This window comes from Barbus barbus (genome assembly GCF_936440315.1).
Source record: "Barbus barbus genome assembly, chromosome: 5".
NCBI classification, from domain to species: Eukaryota; Metazoa; Chordata; class Actinopteri; order Cypriniformes; family Cyprinidae; genus Barbus; species Barbus barbus.
In genome coordinates this window covers 17,536,826-17,560,996 of record NC_136733.1, presented here as the reverse complement: position 1 = coordinate 17,560,996, position 24,171 = coordinate 17,536,826, and the positions used below count along the sequence as shown (strand labels likewise).

Below are 24,171 nucleotides of genomic sequence, written 5' to 3'. Positions count from 1 at the left end.
TGACAGTATTCTCAAGCTTGCGGTCATCCCTGTTGCTTGTGCACATTTTCCTACCCAATTTCTTCCTTCCAGTCAACTTTGCATTTAATATGCTTTGATACAGCACTCTGTGAACAGCCACTCCTTTCAGTAATGACCCTCTGTGACTTACCCTCTTTGTGGAGGGCGTTAATGTTCGTCTTCTGGATCATTGCCAAGTCAGCAGTCTTCCCCATTATTGTTGTTTCAAAGAACAAGAGATACCCGGAATTTATACTGTAGGGATGTTCATTAATTGAAACTCAAATGTAAATATTCTAATGTTTTGAGACTGATTTTTGACTTTCATTAGCTGTAAGCTATAATCATCAAAATTAAAACAAAAACACTTTTGAAGTGTTTTACTTTACATGTAATGAATCTAAAATATATGAAAGTTTCACTTTTTGAAATAAGTTACAAGAAAAAATGAAATTTTTTCAGCATTTTCTGCGATGCACCTGTATATAACAGAGCTATTCTCACACCAGTTTGGTTTTATATATATATATATATATATATATATATATATATATATAGAGAGAGAGAGAGAGAGAGAGAGAGAGAGAGAGAGAGAGAGAGAGAGAGAGAGAGAGAGAGAGAGAGAGAGAGAGAGAGAGAGAGAGAGAGAAACAGTATAGACTCAAGATCAGATATGTTTCACACTACTATTTACTGTGTAATGACAAAAAACTGCACAATGCATCCACCTGTTTTCAATTTATGGTGACTACACATATGAAAAATGCATCAGCGGGATAAACATTCACCATGGCTAGACATTCATCACGTAATGGAAATATAAACAGGATTACAATGAAGGAGAATATTAGTCTCGCCCAAAACGAGAAGACTGATAATGAAACAGCTTATGAAGAACAGACTGTATTAACTTTATTATTGACATTCGCCCTTAATTGTTGGTCTACTACAGGCTTGACTGCACCCCAGACCCTCGATACCGAGACCACCAATCCACCGACTCATGTCGGATGAGAATCTCCCATCATGTTCTTATGTTTTATCTTTGGGTGAGACGGCCGCTGAGAGCAGGCAGCTTAATCACATTTGAGACATTTTCTTGCGCATCAAGCAAACGCTAATGCATTACACAGAGGACTATAAATAAACAAGGAAACCATTCCTCTCAGATCACATGGGCAATAAAACGCGTTTATATTTCGTTTCGTTGTCTCTGGATTTTCTTTCTCAGACTTAAGGACAAATTTTAGTCTCATTCGCTCCCCTGGGCTCAAAACCAGGCTGATGCACATGCAACTATGCAGCAACAGATATTGTTGAAACGGGGCCACACCATCAAAGGACAGACAATCAATGGAGATCAGAAAACAAATAAAATCGCTAGAAATAACCACAGTAACAGGCAGATGAAGAAGAGAGCAAAGGAAGATATTTAAAACAAAAGCAGGCAAATAAAAGTGGTGTTGCAACTAAAACAGTTTTCAATAATCACTTTGTCAAATTTGCATATCAAATAATGTGGTCAACTAATTGGTAATATTGTTGTTACGATCTTTAAAGGTCTAGGGGTTGAAAAGCAACATTTAGAATTTAATAATGTTCTTTATTTAATATTGCTGTAAGGGGAGAGTTTTTAGAAAGAACCAGGCATCAAGACCCTTAATAATTTTAAATTTCGTTAAGCCAAAGCCACTAAACAATGTGTGAGCTATGTACAAGGCATAATTTAGAAAACCAAAAAAAATAAGAATACATTTAACTAGGAAGAAAACGGAGGAACGAAGGTGATGCCAAATCAACGAAAATAATAAAACATAAATTGCTCTAAACTAAGTTCCCAGAATCCTCTAACCGAACTAACCAAAGAAAAATGTAGAAAGCAAACTCGAAATCTTCAGCGTATGCGACGCTACAACTAAACTACACTAACTACAAACAAAAATACAGAAAAAGGTGCTCCCCTCTTATCTAGTGTGTCTAACACCTGTTAGCTGCGTGCATGTATGTATCCTAGGGCGCGAAATACGCTAAACTGTTCCTCATTTCCCCAATCAAAGAAAGAACAGTTAACCCTTATCGACACTCCACTCAGAATCTCAATAATACAGCAACAAGCATTAAGCTCCCACCATCACAACAAGAGACTACAAACTCTAACACAGGCTTCAACTCAAAACACCTAATCACACACTGAACCTCCCCAGCGTGACATGCCGGGGAACATTTAAACAGCAGGATGACTCCGGATTGGCTGCAGACACAACGCCCTTAATGATGATTGACAACGGTCTCCTCCATTCAGCAGAGACCTAGGAGCAATGACGACAGAACTCTAGATAGATTAGTAGAAATGGGAGAGAGAGAAAAGAAACAAAACACACGCGGCACGTAACAACTGTCAACTATTAAGCATCAATTTGTATCAATGTTATTGATGTCAGCAAGCAAACGGAAAACAGAAAATAAGACAGAAATGCAGACTATATAGACACACACAGGGAGTAAAATGTTTGGAATAATTAAGATTTTTGTAAAGTTTTTTCTAGAAGTCTCTTATGTATATAAGCTGCATTTATTTGATCAAAAATACAGGAAAAACTAATATTTTTGAAATATTATTATACTATTATCATTATGATTATTATACTATTTAAAATCCTGTTTTCCATTTAAAATATATTTTAAAATGTCACTTAAAATGTCATTTTTGTGCAAACAGTGATACGTTTTTTCAGGATCCTTTGATAAATAGAAATTGAAAAAGAAAAGCATTTATTTAAAACAAAAACCAAATGTGTTTAAAAGACATTTCATCAATTTAATGCATACTTAAAAGTATTAGTTTCTTTTTTATTTTTTAAAAATCTCTGTCATTATTTACTCACCCTCATAATCTTTTTAAACCTGAATGACTTTATCTAAACACAAAACAAGATTACCGTAGCCTCATTTTTTTCCTCCACACAATTGAAGTCAATTGACTCCAGCGATGTTGCGAACTGTGACGATCCTGTGTGTGTTTCCTAAACCCCCCCCCTTGCATTTGGAAAATGGTTGATTCCATAAGTGGTTTACGCACACCTGGCTTCCCCATCGTCTTGTCCTTTAAAAGAAGCCATTCCACGACTTCTTGTGGGCCCTTTCGTTTGGTTTACTTTATTTGCTTCTGTTGCTCTTATTTTTCTTTGTTATATTTTTGCACCAGGGCCACAGTACATCATATCATGCATACACATTACTATACATCACTGACTTAACTTAGTATTTGTTTGTTTTTCTTTTTTGTAAATAAATCTTGAGTTATTTCCGATATTTAGTCTTAGGTAGGGGTCCAACACAATCAACAATAACATGTTAAAACGGTTCCCTTACAACTGGAACAGGAACGAGTGGCGCCGGAGGAATTGAAATATTACTACAAGGGTCTAGTCTTTGTTGCGCCCTTTTAGGAGCCATTAGGTTGTAACAGTTACCAACATTCTTCAAATATTGTGTTCAGCAGAAGAAAGTAAGTCATACAGGTTTGGAATGACATGAGGGTGAGTAAATGACAGATTTTTGGGTAAAGTATCCCTTTAAAAAGTCCTGCAGCACACATTTCATGTAGTCTCTTATTTACAGTTGGAAAAAGATTATATAATTTATAATTAAGAAATTATATAAGAAAAATATAAGAAATTACAACTAATCGGAGTAAGAAAGTCATATTTGTCATTTGAATGAACCATGTAAACTCATGCACAACCACACTCAAAATGATTTTGCACTGCCTCAAAAGGACTGCAGTGCTGATTCCCTTCAAGGATTTGTCATTGAAGTAAGAAAAAAAATCTCATAAAAAAGGGTAATAAGAACTAACAAAATTTAATAAATAGTAGAGACACTTTGCAATTTTTGAAATGCTATCATTGTATGCATTAGGATATGTCTTCATTCTTCAAGAGGAAAAGCCTCCAGTTGTTTGAGGTATGAAGGTGGAAATCTCATTTGCATTCTGCACTCTGGACGTCCCAGAGAAACTCACGATGTGTAGATCTGATGACTGGCAAGGTCATGAAGTGTGTATTAGATTTGTTTAGCAGCCTATATGGGAGCATTATCATGCTGGAATATGGGAACATCATGTGAGGAATGCATTTCTGTAAAATAGCTTCATATTTCTTGGTTGTTATACAATCATGCATCCCAATAATCAAGTACAAAAACACCTACATGTCAGCATCCCATCCTATGATTGCACGAGTAATTGAAATAAAGCCAAAAACGTGGCTCAGTGCAATTCCCGAATCACAAAGGCTGTAATTGAATTAAATACATGGGCTGTGTTTTTACACGTGAATAGTTCATTGTCAGCCAGTGTTTATGGCACCTTAGAGTAGCTCTGTTCCACACAAACTTCATCTGAGCATCTGCTTCTTTGTTTGGGTTTCTTTAACATCATTTAGTAATGCAATAAGCGGCAACCATTTACATGCTGTCAAAAATAGCGAGTTAACGCAGGCAAATTATTTTTACAGTTTAACAACGTTAAAAATATTTAACTCCATTAACACAGGGGCGGAGCTAGGGTTGGCCACCCCACTGACAACTGCTGCTTTGGTCTCTTTTTTTCTTGACAAGAATTTAGATTATTTAGACGCGGAACATCTTTAAGACCACATCAAACAGGAGACTTTTCAGACCCACACTCCACTTTGCCTCAGCGCCAGGTGCTAGTCAAACGAGTGCGGAAAAGCTTCAGGGGACGAGGAGCTTTAGTAGAACAACAGTGAGCTGCGGTCAGATGAGATGCTGTCAGGCCATATGTCAGTAAAACTGAAGTTTCCTGTCATGTCTGCCGTTATACTGTAGCCGGTCTTATTGCATATAAAGTGCAAATAAAACTATGAGCATGTGTGTCAGATCTGTCACGTTCAACAGCGGCAGCTCTTAAAGTAATAGCAGCCCAATAACCTAATAACCAGGTAGCTGTGATGTCTATTAATCAAAGAACAAAAGAAAAAAGGAAATCAATAACTTTTAGCTTTAAAGGGGTCATCAGATGCAAAATTCACTTTTACATGGTGTTTGAACATAAATGTGTGTTGGCAGTGTGTGTAGGGTAGACTGAGTACAGTAGAGACACTTCCTGCTTTTTTCATCACTACACAAAGACTAGAGACTAAAATGAAGTGATTTTTCACATGATATTTCTTTTGCTTGTGTACTAAAATATCAAATTGATAATAGCCCCAAGTAGTTTATATTTTCCACAATTAGCTCATAAATATGAGGTGCATTTTTGTCTCAACTGTACCCATATGGTGTACACCCACTCTTAATGCTCTAAAGCTGGCTGACCATTTATTGCAAATGTAATAAATTACAAAATTACAGTTTTAAATAATTACAGTTTAAAAATACATTTATTTGCTTTAATTCAGATTCAGTTAAAAAAATAGGAACACATATTTAACACTAGAAAATATATGGCAAGCAGTACAAATGTAAACATAACAGTAAAAATAACAATATACATACCCGTATATTCTATAACCCTAACCCTATACCTACGCATCACTCGAATCTTTCTGCATTTTAACATTTTCAATCATTCTGTATGATTTATAAGCTTCTTTCATCATGGGGACCTAAAAAATATTCCCATAAGGTTAGAATTGACTGGTATTACTATAATTGTGGGGACATTTGGTCCCCATAATGTATAATGCCAGTACACAAACACATACAGCCTCTTCTATGCATTTTATTTTCTATAATTGGACTGTTACGGTATACAGAACATAGCAACCTAAAGGGTGTTTCAAATGTACTCACTTTACCACCTTGTATATTTTTTAAAATGCTATGTAATACTTTTAACATTCATGTTAGAAAATATATCCATTAATAATAGACAGTTGAAATATCACAAATATAATTTTTTTTACAGAATTTGTGTAGCATGTGTAAATGTGTCATAACACTGTACAACTAAACAGCGTGTGAAGCAATAGGACGCCAATCTGGGTACAGTTGATACACTGTGTCTCAACCATACACCACTGACATGCTCGCACGTTTCTCTAGATTGTGAAAAGACCTTGCATGGAACAATGTCATAAAATATGTCTATTTTTAGAGCACAGAGTAACGTTTGCAATGATATATGTTACGTTTAACAATCATAAAAGAATAATAAGCTATTCATTGTGGAAGGGACATGGTGAAATGAAAATCTCGCCTTGGAAAAAAAAAAACTTTTGCTGATATCTTCGGAGTGGAAAGATGAACACATTTCAAATTTCCCACAATCAAAGAGAACACTAATACACGTGTGGAGCAAAAATCATTGCTCGGGGTTCTTGTGTACGCAAGTTATTTAAGGTGTTTCAACTGTACACATCTCAAATGTACTCAGTCCACCCTACATATTCACCCTATAATGATAAAAATCCACCCAGTGCTTTTTTAGAATCCCCAATGATGATGATCACTTTCTCAGATCAGGCTGAGTGATATAGTTCTGCACAGGCCCCTCCCACGAGTATTGACTGACACGGTCATTTTAACATAGACCCTAAATGTGTCTATGTTCGCGCAAATCATTCGTGATCCAGCTTCACCTAAAGTGGGTGTAAGGTTTTTTTTATTTTTGGCCTTTCCTAATAGTGTGCTAGTTAGCAAGTTCCTCAACAAATGCAGTTAAAGTTTATAGTCTACAGAACAGCTCATCACCCCACGGAGGAGAGGGGTGGGGTGAGCAGAGCTCATTAGCATTTAAAGGGGCACGCACTGAAACGGGTCTCTGTGAACAAGGGTGTTGTTTTACACTACCATTGAGAAATTTTAACCAAAGTAAGTTATAGACTTTTCATGAAGACAGCCCAGCCTTTTGCTGAAGGGCACAGGTAGGCCTATGATGTTTATTATAATGGGTTTATGTGAAGATTGTTTTAATTTCACTTAAATTAGTTATTTCTTAATAAATGTTCAAATTGATAGCTCTCAATTATGCTGTAATGTTGGATGGCTATAGTTATTGGTTAAATATTAGGAAAAAGAACAATTTCCAAGAGACATCAGTAGTATTGGTATCAGTGAGACTTGCCTTAAGTCATAAAAAAGATGCCATTAAACAAATATCAAAAAATACTTTGTTGATTCTACATTAATTTGAAGATTGAATGTGAAATTATTGCAATATAAAAGTATATTTAAAAACTTTAAATGTTAGGTTGGATTAATCGTGATTAATTTTTGTTAACAAAAATTGACAAATAGCCAGTAAAAAATGCTTGTTTTGTAAAAGACCATTTTTGAAGAAGAAATGCATATATTTATGTAGTCTGGTCTTTGAGAAAATATAATGGCTCCCTAACTTCGTCAATTCTTTCATTGTTTTTTTTTTTTTTTACATTTTTACTGAACTGTACCATAAATTTGTCCTATGGTGTGACATAGCAAAAATTAAGAAAAAAAATTACTCTTAATAATATATAAATAGCATGAGAGAGATTTATCTTCATTGTTAGACACTTATTTTCATATAGTGCTATTTAATATGAAATTATAATAATTTTTTTCCCCCATGACTTGTTGGACAATTTCAAGACAAACTTTGACGTCATATGTTCAGAACTGCTGAAAATTAAACCATTTTAAGATGAGAGATATTTCTCCCCTATTGCAATACACAACTGTTTTTTTTGTGTGTGTTTTTTTAGATGTTTTGAGATAAAAACAAATCTGTGGTTCTTTTATGTGTGTCACACCATAGGACATTACGTCACACTAAAGGACGGAAATGATAGTTATTACAGTATTTCTATTTAATTTTGAACATGTCAAATGAGAAAGTTTACTTTTGATACAAATAATATCAACATGTTTTTTTAAACAAAATTTATCATCAACACAATTCAGTCTCGTAGTCGATCGGTGTGCAGCACAGCTAAATGATTGATATTTATGATACTAAAAAAATGAATATTATTGATATATGATTGAAACTACATTCATTAAGATGTGAATGATTTAAAAAAAAAAAAACTATAGCTATTCTTTTTAAGGCATGATTTTGATTCTATTTCATTTCTGCAACGTTCTCTTAGGATCTCCTCCCTTATGGTGGATCCCGGTTAATTTTCTCTATATATTTCTGCGTCCTCTCACATCTACTAATTTTTCTCCCTCAATTCTTTCTGTTTCAAAAACAAAGTATCACATTTTATACTTATTTTCATGACACTTTATAACCGTACAAGTACAATAGTTTAATGTAATTATTGCATTTAAGAACACTGAAAATAATCAAAAAAGAATAAAAAGGAGTTAAACCAATCTTATTTAATTATTTAAAATGCTTTTTAAAGAGACCTTGTCCTCTGGTGTGACAGTACAGGCATCACACAGGACATTTTCTGTCACACAATAGGACGTTTCAGCCTTTTGAGTCAATTAATGACCTTGCTATACAAAGCTAACCTGTCAGTAGCAGTTTGCAAGACACATTCGCAAAATTTTCCATGATTATGTAGTTTAACATGCAATTTTTAATTAAAAAATATAATTTAGGGGTGTCACATAAAAACTTAACACTTTTGTAGTGGTTCCAAAAAAGTTAAATATTTGAACAATTCTGAGACAAAAATTTACCATCTGCACGTCATGGGCTTCACAGTAACAACCATGAATGAGGTCCTTCAACTTATTAAAGTTTTCTCTGGAATTGCCGATTTAAAATCAGGATATGGTGTCACACCAGAGGACATGGTTTTCAGAGACAAAATGTATCAAGTTCCTGCACTTTCAGAAATATATGGATGAAAAAAACGATTGCCATTTACTAAAACAGACACTTGTACAATTACGCCGGAGGTATTTATTAAAAATTTTATGCTTTTCTTTTTAATTTATAAAAGTTATTTATTGAACCATGCTTGAGACAGTCACACCATTGGACAATTTTGACATTTGGCTCTGCACAGCAGCTTTTATAATAACAGTTCCATGTAGGACAAATACATTTTTAATGATTTACAGCATTTTAAATAACGACAATATTAATGATATTCATTTTTATCTTGTGGGACAGTGAAAATCCTATGTCACGTCAACAACCCTTTCAACTTTCCATAAGCTTCTTTCTTGCTCTCCATGTGTGTTAGCTGAAGTCTCAGTACTGAATATAACTCATGAAGGTATTATCTTGATGAATAAATCTTAGCATTGCGGAAAACTCATCAGACCACACACTCCATTATCAGGAAAACAGTGATGAATCCCCTGCAGTGAAGCTGCTCCTCTGCCCTGTGAAGAGAAAAAATGCTTCGCTTTGTCAAAGACTGACACCTCATTGTGGGTGAGTCACACTGAGGATAATTAGAAACATGGAGCCAAAGGAGTGAAAGCAGTGCAAAGGCCAGAGCCGTCGCAGCGGGAGAGAGCAGGACTGATGCTGACAAAACTCAATACTCACAGGCTAATACAGCACACCGCTTCATTTCACTCGCTCACATATTCATAATCCAGCCTGCCCAACATACATTACTCTTGTCTTGGCTTTGAGAGGAAGATTCTAACAGACCATCAACCGACGGCCAGCAAAACGTCAAAATGTCTGGTAACATTCGTCCTTTGTCTACTGATGCTGGAAAATCAGCCAGGTCAGATAAGAGATGTAGCCTCTTAGATTCATACAGACACAGAATGACATTACAACAGCATCAGCATAAAGCAAACTAGAGGCTTCTGCATCCAAAAGTGTTTACAGCATTATATAAGTGAAGTGAAGTGACATTCAGCCAAGTATGGTGACCCATACTCGGAATTCGTGCTCTGCATTTAACCCATCCAACGTGCACATCCACAGACACACACAGCAGTGAACACACACCCGGAGCAGTGGGCAGCCATTTATGCTGCGGCGCCCGGGGAGCAGTTGGGGGTTCGGTGCCTTGCTCAAGGGTCTCACCTCAGTCGTGGTATTGAGGGTGGAGAGAGCGCTGGACATTCACTCCCCCCACCTACAATCCCTGCCGGCCCGAGACTCGAACCCACAACCTTTGGATTACGAGTCCGACTCTCTAACCATTAGGCCACGACTTCCCTTATATAACAACTGTGAAGCGCAGTTGTGAAATCAAGCTGTAAAAGCATTCACTGGTTGTTACCAAATACAAGTTTTCGTATTCTGTACAGAAATGGATAATTGGACGAGGGCTTCGTGCCTCACAATATCAGCTCCTTCAGGATGTGTGTATTTGAAATGTCTTGACCTTGTGACCCTGTGCAGCATCACAGAGCTCACCAGAATTGATTTCTGTCTTCAAAAACAGCCTAAGGGTGATCTCTACATCTCTGTACTAACTTTTATCTTTATTTATCTTTTATGTATTGCATAGTTCCTCTCTAAGATGAACTGCTTTTGTTGTGGTTTTCCTCATTTGTAAGTTGCTTAGCATAAAAGGGAATGATTTTGTTGCAGATATAAAATGATCAACAATGTGAAAATCAGATACATCTTAAAGGGACAGTTCACCCAAAAATGAAAAATCAGTGATTTACTCAAACTCATGTCTTTCCAAACCCATCAGACTTTGATTTTGATATTTGAAACATAAATTGAGCGTTAGCGTTAGGTCTGGCAGGTCATGCGAGTCAAGCTTGTATCAAGCTGATCACATCTACCTATAGGAATACGACACCTATCGCGGCATTCCTATATAAGCTCTATTCAGTATTAATCAGCAGCTATTCCCGCTTGATCAGGAGCAAATTACCCTCCTCCATCCCCAACTCCTCCTTTCGCACAGTCAGGACTTGGCTTTCTGATATTCCTTGCTGAATTTTCTTGAATAAATGTTACACTTAAATATCATTAAGTACATGAATGATATCTGCTTTGTTCTGTTTTGTTAACCCTTGGGGGTTATTATTATTGCTGCTCTCCCTGCTCAATCGTGACAGGCTGCATGGATGGTTTTTGCCCAGAACAGAACCATACTGCCAAACCAAACTTTATGCTAAGTATCTATCATTTTGATGATAGTGGTCCTGACAGAAATAAAGATATTTTTGATGTAACCTGAGAAGTTTGTGTTTCTCCACTGAAAGTCCAGATAATCAAACCCTTTGCATTGTAAAAACTAATTCATATAAATTGAGCAGTTTAATCAAAGTCTTGTGAAGAGATACAAATGCTTTCTATGATTAACAGATGTCATTAAGCTTTTATTCTCATATAAACACACAGTGCATCACATATGGCAAGCAACACACAAATATATATATATACCATACATTTAAGGCAAAGACTAAAAACAAACGCTACAACAAACCTCATTGTTCCTCATGCATCATATATGGTAAACAGGGAAGTTTAAACATGCATATATGATTTACTCTGTGTATGTGGTTATCATTGTTTCTATGTTAATGCACCTTTTACTGTTTTTTTTTTTTACTGCCACATTTACATGTTATTACATATTCTCCTTGTGCAAATGTGGGAAAAAAAATACCTAAAATATTTTTAACAAAAATTTTTAAAGCATTTCCGTATGATCCGTATAACCCTGCTAAATTAAACTATTCGAATTTAATTAGCAGGTGAAAATAATGTAGCAAATTTGTTTATTTGAATATGACTGTCAATATGTTTCCAACACAACATAAAAATATGTTGGTTCTGGATGATAGGTTATGGTGGCTACTCAACAGACTACGTGTGATCTGGAATATTTTACTGGGACTGTAGAGCATTGCTCCAGCACTGTGATTTTAAGATGCTCAGTGCTGAGCTCTCTAATTACTGCATGCCTAGTCTTATCACTTTTCTCCATCATTTGATGAATTATTGCTTCTGTGATCAATTCAGAATGAACACCAACATCTCTTTTGTCCCTATAAAGCATATTGCATCATATTTATTTTGAAAATAAATAGTAAATTTACATATCAATTAAACTTTTAGAATTTAATTAGGAAAATAGGCCCAAATAATGTAGCTAATTTGTTTATTTAAATATGTTAGTCAATATTTCCTAATAATTTTATATTTAAATAGTATAAAAATGTTAAATATTTTCAGTCTTTGTTTGCTTCCTGATTTAAATTGGAGTTTGAAGCCCAGATTTTCATTGTGTTTTCAGACTTCTGGACTCCTGCTGCTGGGAGAACTTTTCACCACTAACACATAAATCAATCATATGTTTCCAACACAACATAAAAATGATATGTACGATCTGGATGGAACACTGCGATACCCTTAACTCTCTTCCCCCTCACGGGACCTCTTCAAAAACAGATACTGTGCAGCAGATATGTTTGGAGTGGTTTGAAAAGGCCAGTATCTAATCTGTCAGACCAAAAAGATGTCAGGGCCGGTCCTCCGGGAAGTGGTTGACTTTGGATTTGTGGGAAGTTAGTTAGGCTGAGTTGTGGAATGACATGTTTAATTCACAGGCTTGAATCTAATATGTGGTGGAGGTTACTGTAGTTTTGGTTGGACGTGTCACAAAAATAGAAAAATGTGACATGTTAAAAGGTGTGGGGTAAGAGGTCTAATGTAAGTATTATTAACGGGATGGGACAAGTGGAGGACATTCATTGGAAGAAAGCCCAGTGCAATCTGGTTTTCTTTTTAAAACAAATTTCCTTTTGCATGTATTCGTGGCAAGGAAACAGAACAGGAAATCAAAGGACAGGAAAAACTATTCATCATCATGCACTATAACAGTTATTTTAATATTTATATATATTTCACACCTTTGGGAAAAGCAAAAAAAAAAAAAAAAAATACAGAAACCAACAAACTCCTCGTTTGTGGAACATGGGAGATAAATTCTAGTTTTTCCAAGCTGGTTGAATTGACCAGTCAGACGAGCAGCTGGTGGCAATCTGGCTGAACACTTTGGACAAGATATAATGTACAAAAATTTTGTGGAGGACTGTTAGGTTCATAAATCATCATTTCACTAAACATCCAGATTTTCAGGCTTCTTGATTGTTTGTATAATACATATGAGGAGTAATAATAAAATAAATATGCTTTTGAGCATATACAGTATGTACGTTTATGGTTTCTTAGCTGGTTTGTTGCTGGTCTAAGATCAGTCTAAGATCTAAGGTCTATCAGCTCATTCTTGATCCCAACCTACTGCTAAACATCTACAAGTTATAACATTACTTGGAGATGTCAACCACTCAAAGGAAAGTCAATATGTCTACTTTAAAACAGATACATATGGGCTATATGCATTTATTATTACTTCCCATTTTTATGAAACAAAATCTGTTAAGCCAAAAAGGTCTATTACATAAAATCACAATAAAATATCGAGATTATACAAAAAAACAAACTGCCTCATATTTCCTTTAGCTGTTTTATATCCCATCATGTCAACATGGGTACAGCATGAGCAGTCAGTGTTTCAAAATAATAAGTCTCTAAATAAATCAGGTAATTTGCACGCTGCAATGCCCCATCCTTCGGGTTGGTTCTGGTTGATAGGTTATGGAGTTTACAGCAGACTACCTGTGATCTGGCATATTTTACTGGGACTGTATAGCATCGCTCCAGCACTGTGACAGCGCTGAGCTCTCTAATGACTACATGCCTGGTCGTAAAACTTTTCTCCATCATTTGATGAATTACTGCTTTATAATCAATAGGAAATGAAGACCAACATCTCTTTTACCCCATAATCTATTGTATCATATTTGATATGCAAATTTCTAAGGTCTCTAAATTATCAACATGGTAAAAACTTTGCTTAAAAAACAAAACAAAACAAAAACTGTTGTACAATCTATTACATGCTTTCTGTTGTTGGATTAATAGTTTATACTTTATTAGCAAGTAAAAGGTCTTTTAGTGTAATTGTAATGTATTATTCCACATTTACAACCATAAATTTTTATTTTATTTTTTTAATTCAGACTATTATTTCAAATGTCAGGCTTCACGTGGTTAAATGAATTTCATTTGCCATCTGCTTTCTGTGGGCGGTAATAACACCAGGCGGTTTGCAAATAATAAACAATCTAATAAGGCTAATTTACATAGAAAGTAGGCATGTTTGTGTTGACAAGGATTTAATTTAAATTCACACGGGACGGTGTTACACCAGCACATACTGACCGGTTTAAATTGGACTGCAGGTGATCAGTGATTAAGAGGAAGGATTATGCTCTTAAATACATCTGGAAAAATGTGCCCCTTTCACACATTTCTACAACAGGACTGGGCCAACAGTCACAGAAATTATCTAAACTGAGAAACAGCTCTGAACATCCCCCACACTTCAAACTGCCCGGGGCATATAGTGAGGAGATGGAAGAAGAGATTAGAGTAGGAGATACTACCTTTCTGTACGGATATGCATAAAACATGAAATAAAAGATTGTATGAAATGAGAAGGTCTGAAATCCTTGGTGAAGATCATATACAGAGTGAATGAAAAAAGGCAGGTGAGAGTAGAGAAAAACAACAGATTTCTTGCTGAAAGAAATGGACTGCATTTAACTTTATTACAGAGATTTTTCTATTGTTGCCTTTTTTTTTTTATATATTCCTGGAATGTCGCCACACCCCTAACCACAATCTAAATCTCAAGTACGCAGATTTGAATCTTCTTTTGCACTTTTCGGAAGATCGTCAAGTGATGATGTGAGTATGTTACAGATAGATATCAGCAACAATCTCAACATGCATTAGTCAACATGAAAAATGTTATCTGCAGCCCATTTACGTACATGTGAGGGGGAAAAACACGAAAAAAAGTAGGATGGGATTTTATCAATCTGGTATAGAATGTATTGTGAAAAGAAGCTGTCGCAAGAATGAAGTCGGGTGGATAGGAGGGGAAGAGTGGAAGTAAAAGTGATGCATGAGTCAGACGAAAAAGAAAGGATGTTTCAGGTAATTACATTTTGATTCAAGATTATAAACACTTTTGTTTTTACCTCTGGAATAATATGCATCAATAAATTGTTCACAATATGACTAACTTTTAATTTCATGCTGACATCCCATGGATGCTTCTCATCCCCTTTTCCAAGCATAAAATGTGTTTAAATGCAAGATGCCTGACAGCCTGCTGATTAGCGCTGCATGGGCGATAAAATCACAATAAGAACATGCATTAAGAAAGTAAATATGTTGATATTTTGATTATGTTGTTTTCACGAGTGTCTCTATTGATTTGAAGGCACTGCCAGCTTAGTCCGGGCCTCTTGTGTCTTTTACACAACACAAAAAGTTGGTATGACATTGCAGGCAAGCACAGTCTTGCTCAAACTTGACATTTACAGACCTCACTATGCTGCGTCTTTGCACAACAGAGGATTTTAAAGTCTTGTGTAATTTCATGAGCATTTCAAGACTAAAGCATAAACTTATTTTAACACATGTAATATCAACTAACAATGCAGCAATCAATCAAAAAATATATTTTAAAAATACCAACATCCTCTCAAACTACCTGCATTCTTTCCATAGTTGCCCTGCAGTAAAACATCCCAGCTTATTAAGGCACAACAAGGATTGGCACAGGCTGGTAAAGCAGCTGGTGTGACAAACACTACGTATTATTTCCCAGCGACACAAAGGCCAGAGGAGTCATTAGTGTCAGTGGAGCATTATTACAACAGCCTGCACTGATCTGCTGCTGCCAATGTGAGTCAACATTACATAGAGGAAGAGACTTTCACCATTAGAACAAGAGAGAAGCTGCCCATGTCCTGCCCTTGCAGGGTAGCAGAAAGTCAAAATCAGAGGCAAAGTGTCACATGTAAACAAGATTTTTCATTTCACTGTAAAATGTCCAGAATTTTAAAACAGAATAACATATAAATTAAAAAATAAAAATGGCAACTGGTAAACTATAAGTTACATTGTCGTATACAGTGAAAATATACATAGGAGAAAACATTTTAGTGTGAAAATGACTAATAATGGAAAACATATGGGTAAAATATTGCAATTTTTTATTTTTTTTAAAGAAATAAGTTATTTTAACAAGGATGTATTAAATTAATCAAAAACAATAGTACAGACTCTTACATTGTTATAACATTGCTACAAATTTAGTTATAAATAAATGCTGTTTATTTAATCAAAGTACCTCGAAATAAATAAATAAATAGTTTTCACTATATATATATATATATATATATATATATATATATATATATATATATATATAATAATGGAGCAGTTTTCAACTACTCCTTGAGCACCAAATCAGTTTATTAGAATGATTTCTAATAAACTGATTTGGTTTGGTTGAATGGTTTCTCCTTGCTTCTATTATCAGTTCATGCTCTCGTGTACACTGGAGTGAAGCTGTGTAATTTCTGTCCTACTGTACTAGCGTCGCCAAACAGAAGCACAAAAATAGCGTATAGTATAGAATGTTTTCCCAAACATGCCCCTTCCTCCACAGGTCGCTCAAACAGCTCTATTTTTAAGTGCATTTCAGCAGTGAAAGTGTCTTGAGATTTCTATCAACAGTGAAACTACCTCATGCTGTCAGACAAACATCTACGTCCATGTTATTTCTTGACTCCACCCATGCTACTGTAGGTCAGGACTCAAAGATGGTAAGTGAAGGTCAGTGAGAACACTACAACAGCTGGACAGCAGCCCCAGGGCAGAACGATATTAAGCACAGCTGATCTTAATACAGTATGACAATCACAATGACATATTAATGAAGCTTCTTTCCCCAGAGAGGGGCTAACTGACAGGATATTGGCTACTGGACCAACGGGAAACATTTCCTGCCACTGAAGGGCGAGCCACTAGAGAGAAAAAAAAAAAAAAAAAAAAAAAAGTTGTAATATTTCATTCTCATTATTATATAATACCACTTTTTGCAGAGAACTCAGATTTTGACATATAAAGTAGAGAAGCATCAAATTTTGGCAACTGAATATGTAAAAAAAAAAATAATAATAATTTGGCCAAAATAGTTTTGGAAGGCCCAAATCATTATCCAAAAACAGATGCTAGTTTTTTGCTAGTGTTTGTGCACACAGCATTAATAAGCTACAACAGGTAAATGTATAACCAGTGTGGACACACTACACCGTGACCAAAAAGTATGCTGAAGTAGCAAGATGTAAATTAGTACAACTGAAATACTGAGAGGCAGCTCCTTGTCAAAGACCTTCACTACGACTTCTTTAATTTACTACCCAAGAACACAACACCCTGACAGTACAGTACAGCGTTCAATTACCCAATGACCACAATTTAAGGAAACTTTACTTAAAATTTTCAGCTTAAAAAAAAAAATGAAAAAGTTCAATTAATGATTATGGTGTTCAGGTAACAAAACTGATTTCAGTGCATTACAAATATGGAAAGCACAAAACATGATAGATTTTTAAAGAGTGACCTTCCTTCAATCAAAGAAGGAATCAAATAAGGTAATATTTATGTGGCTGAAATGGGAAATACAGGGAGACGCAAGGTAGTACATCACATAGCCTTCCATTTCAGAGCTCTCAAATCTCAAAATATTATTGTTTTTAGATAAAGACATCCTGTGGTCATGTAGGGTCATGTAGGGCCATGTGCCCCTCTGTTTGGGTGTCTGGTCTAGCAGTAAAACAGAAAAGAAAAGCTGCATGTGTGCGATACACAGTAAGCTCCGCAGATCTCAGACTCAATAAGAATTTGAAATGAAAAACTGAAGGATAAAAAAAACACTTTTTTCATCACTTTATTGAACAAGAACATAAAAGATTCCTGGAAAATACCTAAAAATGCAATTACAGGAACTACATCACTTTGTTTAAAAAAAAAAAAAAAAAAAAAAAAAAGAGACAATTGAGCCTAGAATTACCAATGACGAATAAAGATGATAAATGTACACAGACATCAATGACTGTCTAAAGATGAATCACAGCAGGTCATAAAAAGGGCTATTAACTTTTATTACTATACTTTGTTTTCTGGTAATGTTTGCTCTTTATTTGCTTTTCATCTATTCGGTCTCAGTGTAGGCGTTTTACGGAAACTTAACCCAGTGTAACAGACATATGCTGAGATCTACGGTCAGTCATGTGAGGAATTATGGGGAAACCAAGGCTTTTCCACCCACCTACTCCCTCCTGGACATTGGCTGACCATTGTAGACACTCTGGGACTGAGAGTACATGATGAGTTCACTGTGCGTGGTCTTAATACGTCTGACTGTAGACCATAGTGTGGACATTTTCAGGGACTGACTGGTCATAAACGGAGGAGATTTAGGTCACTCTGACTAACACATCATACACGAACACTTTAAAGGGTTACAAAACTCCCTATTACAGCACTGGTTTGTTCTTCCAAAATTGGCTGTGGTAAACTGAGGAGTGGAGGGGGAGGAGGGCAGACAGCCACCACAACAACACCTTCTGATCCAGTCAGTTTTATTTTGCTCTTACTGAGTTAAAAGCATGCAAGTTTTGCCACAAATTCCCACTGCAAATCACCATCACATGCAACAAAATGAACAAATATATCATGCTTGGTTGGAAGCTCACCATACAAATACACACATTTCCTGCGATAGTTATAATTAAATGTATAAAGACAAATACATTTTCAGTACCTTTTGAGATTATTTTGCAGCATTCATATGAAGGAAACTAAAGACCGCGTTTATGTTGGAGACTCATATATGGAATATATAATACATATATATATGTATGTATATATATATATATATATATATATATATATATATATATATATATATATATATATATATATATATATGATGTATGTATGTATATGTATATATATATATATATGATGTATGTATGTATATATATATATATATATATATATATATATATATATATATATATATATATATATATATATATATATATATATATACACACATATATATGGAATATATATCCATATATGGATATATAGAAAATAATTTATGTCACGCAGAAACTGTTGCAAAGCAAAAAACAAACACCCACAATCTATGACAGCAAAATATGCTGTAGTGAATTAGAAGAAGCATCTAACAACAAGATCGCAACATGCAGTCTTGTGAATAATCATAGGCCTATGCTGTTACTGTTTGAAATGTTGAAGGAATTAAATCACAAAGCAATTATTTCATAGTTGTTCACAGATGATAAAGCAGTTTTAGTAAAGTTCTTTGACAATGAGTCAATTCTCCATATTTGGAGAATTTGACATATCGCTATACAAGCATCATTTTTTGGTCTTCACTTCTGACATGTTCATCAGCTTATCTATGTTGTGTGAGATGCTGACACAGTCAAAATGTGTTTTGGTCAATGATTTTGTCCCTCCAAAACTAATCAGGCCGAAACCAAAAATGTGAAGATTTTGCCTGAATATTTTGGTAGCATAAATTTCTGTACATCATTATTTACAGCTAAACATTATTAAAAAAAAAGTTCTGTTTAGTGGTTGTGTGGAAAAAATTGATTTGAGACATTCATTCACTCCTACCTGAAATGCCTTTCGACCGCTAGGTGATGACACACATGTGACGGAGCGCTGGTCCACCAGGTCCAATGCCTGAAGAGCACACTGGCCGAACACAAACCGTAATCTGTAAAATAGAATAAAATGAGAGTTAGAGGAACTTTTATCCCAAAAATGAAAAATTGCTAAAACTTAACTCACCCTCAGGCCATCCAAGATGTAGATGTTTCTTCATCAGAACAGATTTGGAGAAATTCAGCACGACATCACTTGCTCAGCAATGGATCCTCTGCAGTGAATGGGTGCCGTCAGAATGAGAGTCCAAACAGCTGATAAACATCACTATCCAATAATCAGCACGACTCCAGTCCATCAATTAACATCTTCTGAATTAAAGGCTGCAGCTGCAACTGTTTTCACTTGTGTGCGTATTTCTCTCCTGATTCAGACAAGTAATCTTTTTCACCGTAGAAAGCAATATTATATAGATAGAGGATGGGTTGAAGATGTTAAAAACATCTTAATGATGAATTTTACAAACAAGCAACGTTTTACTTCACAAGACATTCATTAATGGACTGTAGTTGAATCATTTACTTATGATTTATCAGCTGTTTGGACTCTCATTCTGACGGCACCCATTCACTGCAGAGGATCCATTGGTGAGCAAGTTATGTAATGCTGAATTTCTCCAAATCTGTTCTGATGAAGAAACAAATAACATTTTTGAAGGCCTGGGAGTGAGCACACTTTCGGCAAAGTTGAACTTTTGGGTGGACTATTTCCTTTAACTGTAGGTACATGCTAGGTGAGATGAGACAGTGACGTACACAGGAAGCTGATGGGCAACAAACCTCAGCTCTCACATTCAACCCAAAGCTAGCGCTGTTTCCTGTCTTAATTTAAAACTTAAAAACAATGTCACTTGCGAGCCAATCTGGTCTTGACATCAAGCCTATAGCAATACATTCTAAAGTGGAAGCATGAAACTGCATCATCTGAAAGTCATCCAGACACATTCAAATAATGTCTCAGAGAGAAGCAGACCCAAGCGAACACATGACGCGATGATGACACTGGAACCACAATCAATTGCCCAATAAAGCAAAAAGTGCTGACCTGTGATGTGAACAGCCATTTATGAAGAAATGTGATTCCCAGAGTAGAGTAATTACTGTGGCTTAGTGCTTCCATCAATGGCAGCCTGATGACTGTCATTGTGGGTTCGAGGATGCTTTTAACATCATGATTTATTCAGTCAATGACTTCTAGAAAGAGAGCGCTGGGTAAAGGCATACATATGTGCTTGATAAAGCCTGTGTTGAGTACATCTTGCAGTTAAGAGGTAAGCGCTGGTTTCTGTAGTGTTCAGTGACAATAATACACACATCTGCAATAATTGACCCTCCTCAACTCAGGTCAAGAGCATCCTAAATATTTACCAGTCTGTAGTTCAAGGCCAAATCTTTCAGTATGGTAAATGTAACTTAAGGAGGAGGAGGAGATGGGGGGAAATACTTACGCTATTAGTAAGTCATCTGGTACTATAAGAAAGAGAAAAAGAGATAATATTAGTTAATAGTGTTTTATAAAACTGAAAAATGTAAAAGCACAAAGCATGTTTTTAATGCACAAAAGCAACATACGAGTACGTGAAACATCTGGGAAAAATAACTACTATAGGTTAAATACATGTTAAGCATAATAACAATAACCAACTATCAGTCATGCAAAACAGCCTATTTTGGTTGTTTATTGTGGTCACCATGGTTCTCTGTAGAAAGACCCAAAAGAGCACAAATTGAAATGACATCTCTATCTCAAAAACACTACAGCCATCATTACTCCCTTGATATTTCTCTCTGGCGTCATTTGACATCAAAATTCCAACAGAATAATGTCATTACTCTTATCCAGATGTTCTACATTAAGTCTTGTCTGCACACATAAGGACTTCACAATAACTCAGTGAACGTATTGACATTTTAACAATTATTTGATACAAGGCTTTGGACTACTGAACATCTCAGGCAATAGGCTCTGAGGAAGAGGATGCTGTAGGAAAAAATATGAACAGAAATCTCTATACTTCAAACCTTATGCAAAAGGAAACCTCAACACCATGGACCATAAGAAACTTGAACACCACTCCACAGGATGTGTTGTCTGTTTAAGCAATTAAAAACTGAAGCAGTGGAGAGAAAAATACATGCAACTGGTATTAGGGCACCATCTGGTGTCAGTAATAGAAATTGCAGCCATTTCTACAATCATGTCTAAGATTAAAATGTTCACCGACTTTACAGTTCACTTCCACACATGCAGGTTTTATAATTAGGCCTAAAATTTTTGGGTTTGTTTTATGTTGATAAAATGTCTGTTGTTCAAGCTAGAGTGGCTGCATTCAGGGAAAAAAAAGACTTATAAGCAGATGGACAAGCTAGACCTATCTTATAAAAAAGATCCAAGTGCTTAACCTATTTGAAAATGGGACCGTAATATCTGATTGTGCCAGTGCAAATGAGATATAAGAATGGATTTAATTTATTTATTTTATTTCATAATATTTTATTTATTTAGTTCTCTCATTATTATATACTGAATGATGTTTTGATTGTATTTAATTATAGCCAAGCTGTGACCTTTAAAGGCCTAGTTGGGTACTAGTTTGGGATGGGTTTGTTAATAGGGTAAAATGTTACTATCCATTCTGAAATTTACCTGAGAATCAATGAAATCACTAAATATCTGTTGTTCAAATGTTTGAATGAGACACATGGGGTCCAATTGTCTGAGAAAACATTGAAAATCTTTAATCCATAAATAAACAAGTTTCAGAAACTAAAATAAAAAAGGTTATGATGTTTTAGGTCAAATTGTTCTTGCTTCCACTGAAGCACAATATACATACAGTGGGGGAAAAAATTATTTGATCCCCTGCTGACTTTGTACGTTTGCCTACTGAAAAAGAGATGATCAGTCTATAATTTTAATGGTAGGTTTATTTGAACAGTGAGAGACAATAACAACACAATAATCCAGTGCAAACCTGGTGGCCAACTACAAGAAACATCTGACCTCTGTGATTGCCAACAAGGGTTTTGCCACCAAGTACTAAGTCATGTTTTGTGAAGGGGTCAAATACTTATTTGACTCATTAAAATGCAAATCAATTTATAACTTTTTTTAAATGCATTTTTCTGGATTTGTTTTGTTATTCTGCCTCTCACTGTTCAAATAAACCTACCGTTAAAATTTTAGACCGATCACTTCTTTGTCAGTGGGCAAACGTACAAAATCAGCAGGAGATCAAATATTTTTTCCCCCGCTGTATATCAGCATCAGACCAAATACTAACCCTACAGCATACTATCCAAATTCATACTTGACATTATTGAAGCTAAACATCTCTAATATTAAAACTAGGAAGAAAAAAAAGTTCTAGTTTGTACAACTGGTATTAGTTAGTACTACAAAATATCATTTGCACAATATATGTACATTTTCACAAGTGATCAGAGATTTCTGGATCCCATTGTACAGTGTGAGTTTGATGAGATATTTGCAGGATTTATAGTAGTTTTTCCTGCTTTTCAGCTCAAATTTACTCTGGTTTGTCTCCGAGTAAGTTCTCTGAAGGTCTTTCAAAAGCTGCTCAGCAACAGAAAGCAGAGATGAGCCCATAATGCACCTGAAAACTAACCCACACGATTCAGATATCTTTATATAAGAATTACTGTACATGATTTTAAAGTTTGAAAGCTTGTCTGGGGATCTGTAAGTAACGTTATATCATTACGTAATGATTTGTCTTTAGTATCTATACATATGTATAAATGTGGAGTTATTACAAAGTAAAGAAAGCTGCTAGAAAACAAACTAATTAACGAAACTACCTGAAAACTAACCAATACCACTATCTAGACATCGTATCTATCAAAGTAACTTCGACACGATTCGATGGCAGCTTTAAAAGCATCAACTGACCGATATCTGCTGAATATAGACATATTTAAGGTTCAGCGACACACACAAGTACAAACAGTTACCGTGTTGATGTTTCCCGCACCGCCGTGTCTTCACTAGTCTGCATGGAGCAACACACACCGCTGGGTTATAGCGCCACCTACGGCATGGCCAAATTATTCTCATTAAAAATATGATTATAATATTACTTCAGAGAGTACAATTTCCTTCCTTAATATTAGTTAAACTCTCTAAATATTTTAGCATGCTTTTAAAATCAAAGTCAATTACCCAAGTAGCCTACCTGAAAGAGCTTTTCTTAACTTGTTAAACTGACAGATGGATTTAAGAGACCATTTATTTATTAAACTGATGCGCAAATTGTAAAGTAACCTGTTTATTTATATCAGATGTTAAACTGAAGCCTGTTAAATTTGTAACATTTGAAACCCCTTTTAAATTGTACCATTTTACATTCAGCAGTTGTTGATTTGGTGGTTTTTCATTACATTTGGAATAAGTATTGATTTGGAAAATTATTATTAGATGACTAAATGCCAAACCATATCAGCGAAGAATTTCAATAAAATTCAGATAACAAAACCTGATGCACTAGAAAAATATTTTTATTTTGAAATGAACCATAAAAACACGTTTCAACCCTTAACATGTAAACAACTTTTTTTTGTTTTTGAACACATTTTCACAACATACGTCGAACACGGACGTCCAGTGTTGACCGAGTCCAT

General features: G+C 35.3%; 1 protein-coding gene across 1 annotated transcript; it reads right to left on the bottom strand.

The window, feature by feature from the left end:
- Positions 1 to 679: 679 nt before the first annotated feature.
- Positions 680 to 24,171, bottom strand: LOC306869451 (uncharacterized protein; the record flags this gene model as incomplete). The annotated part of the gene is made up of 5 exons (XM_079416230.1): positions 680 to 2,309; positions 19,481 to 19,583; positions 20,979 to 21,000; positions 23,506 to 23,582; positions 24,137 to 24,171. The coding sequence occupies 5 exons, from the start codon at positions 24,169 to 24,171 to the stop codon at positions 2,184 to 2,186; spliced, it is 363 nt and encodes a 120-aa protein (XP_079272356.1). The 3' UTR covers positions 680 to 2,183.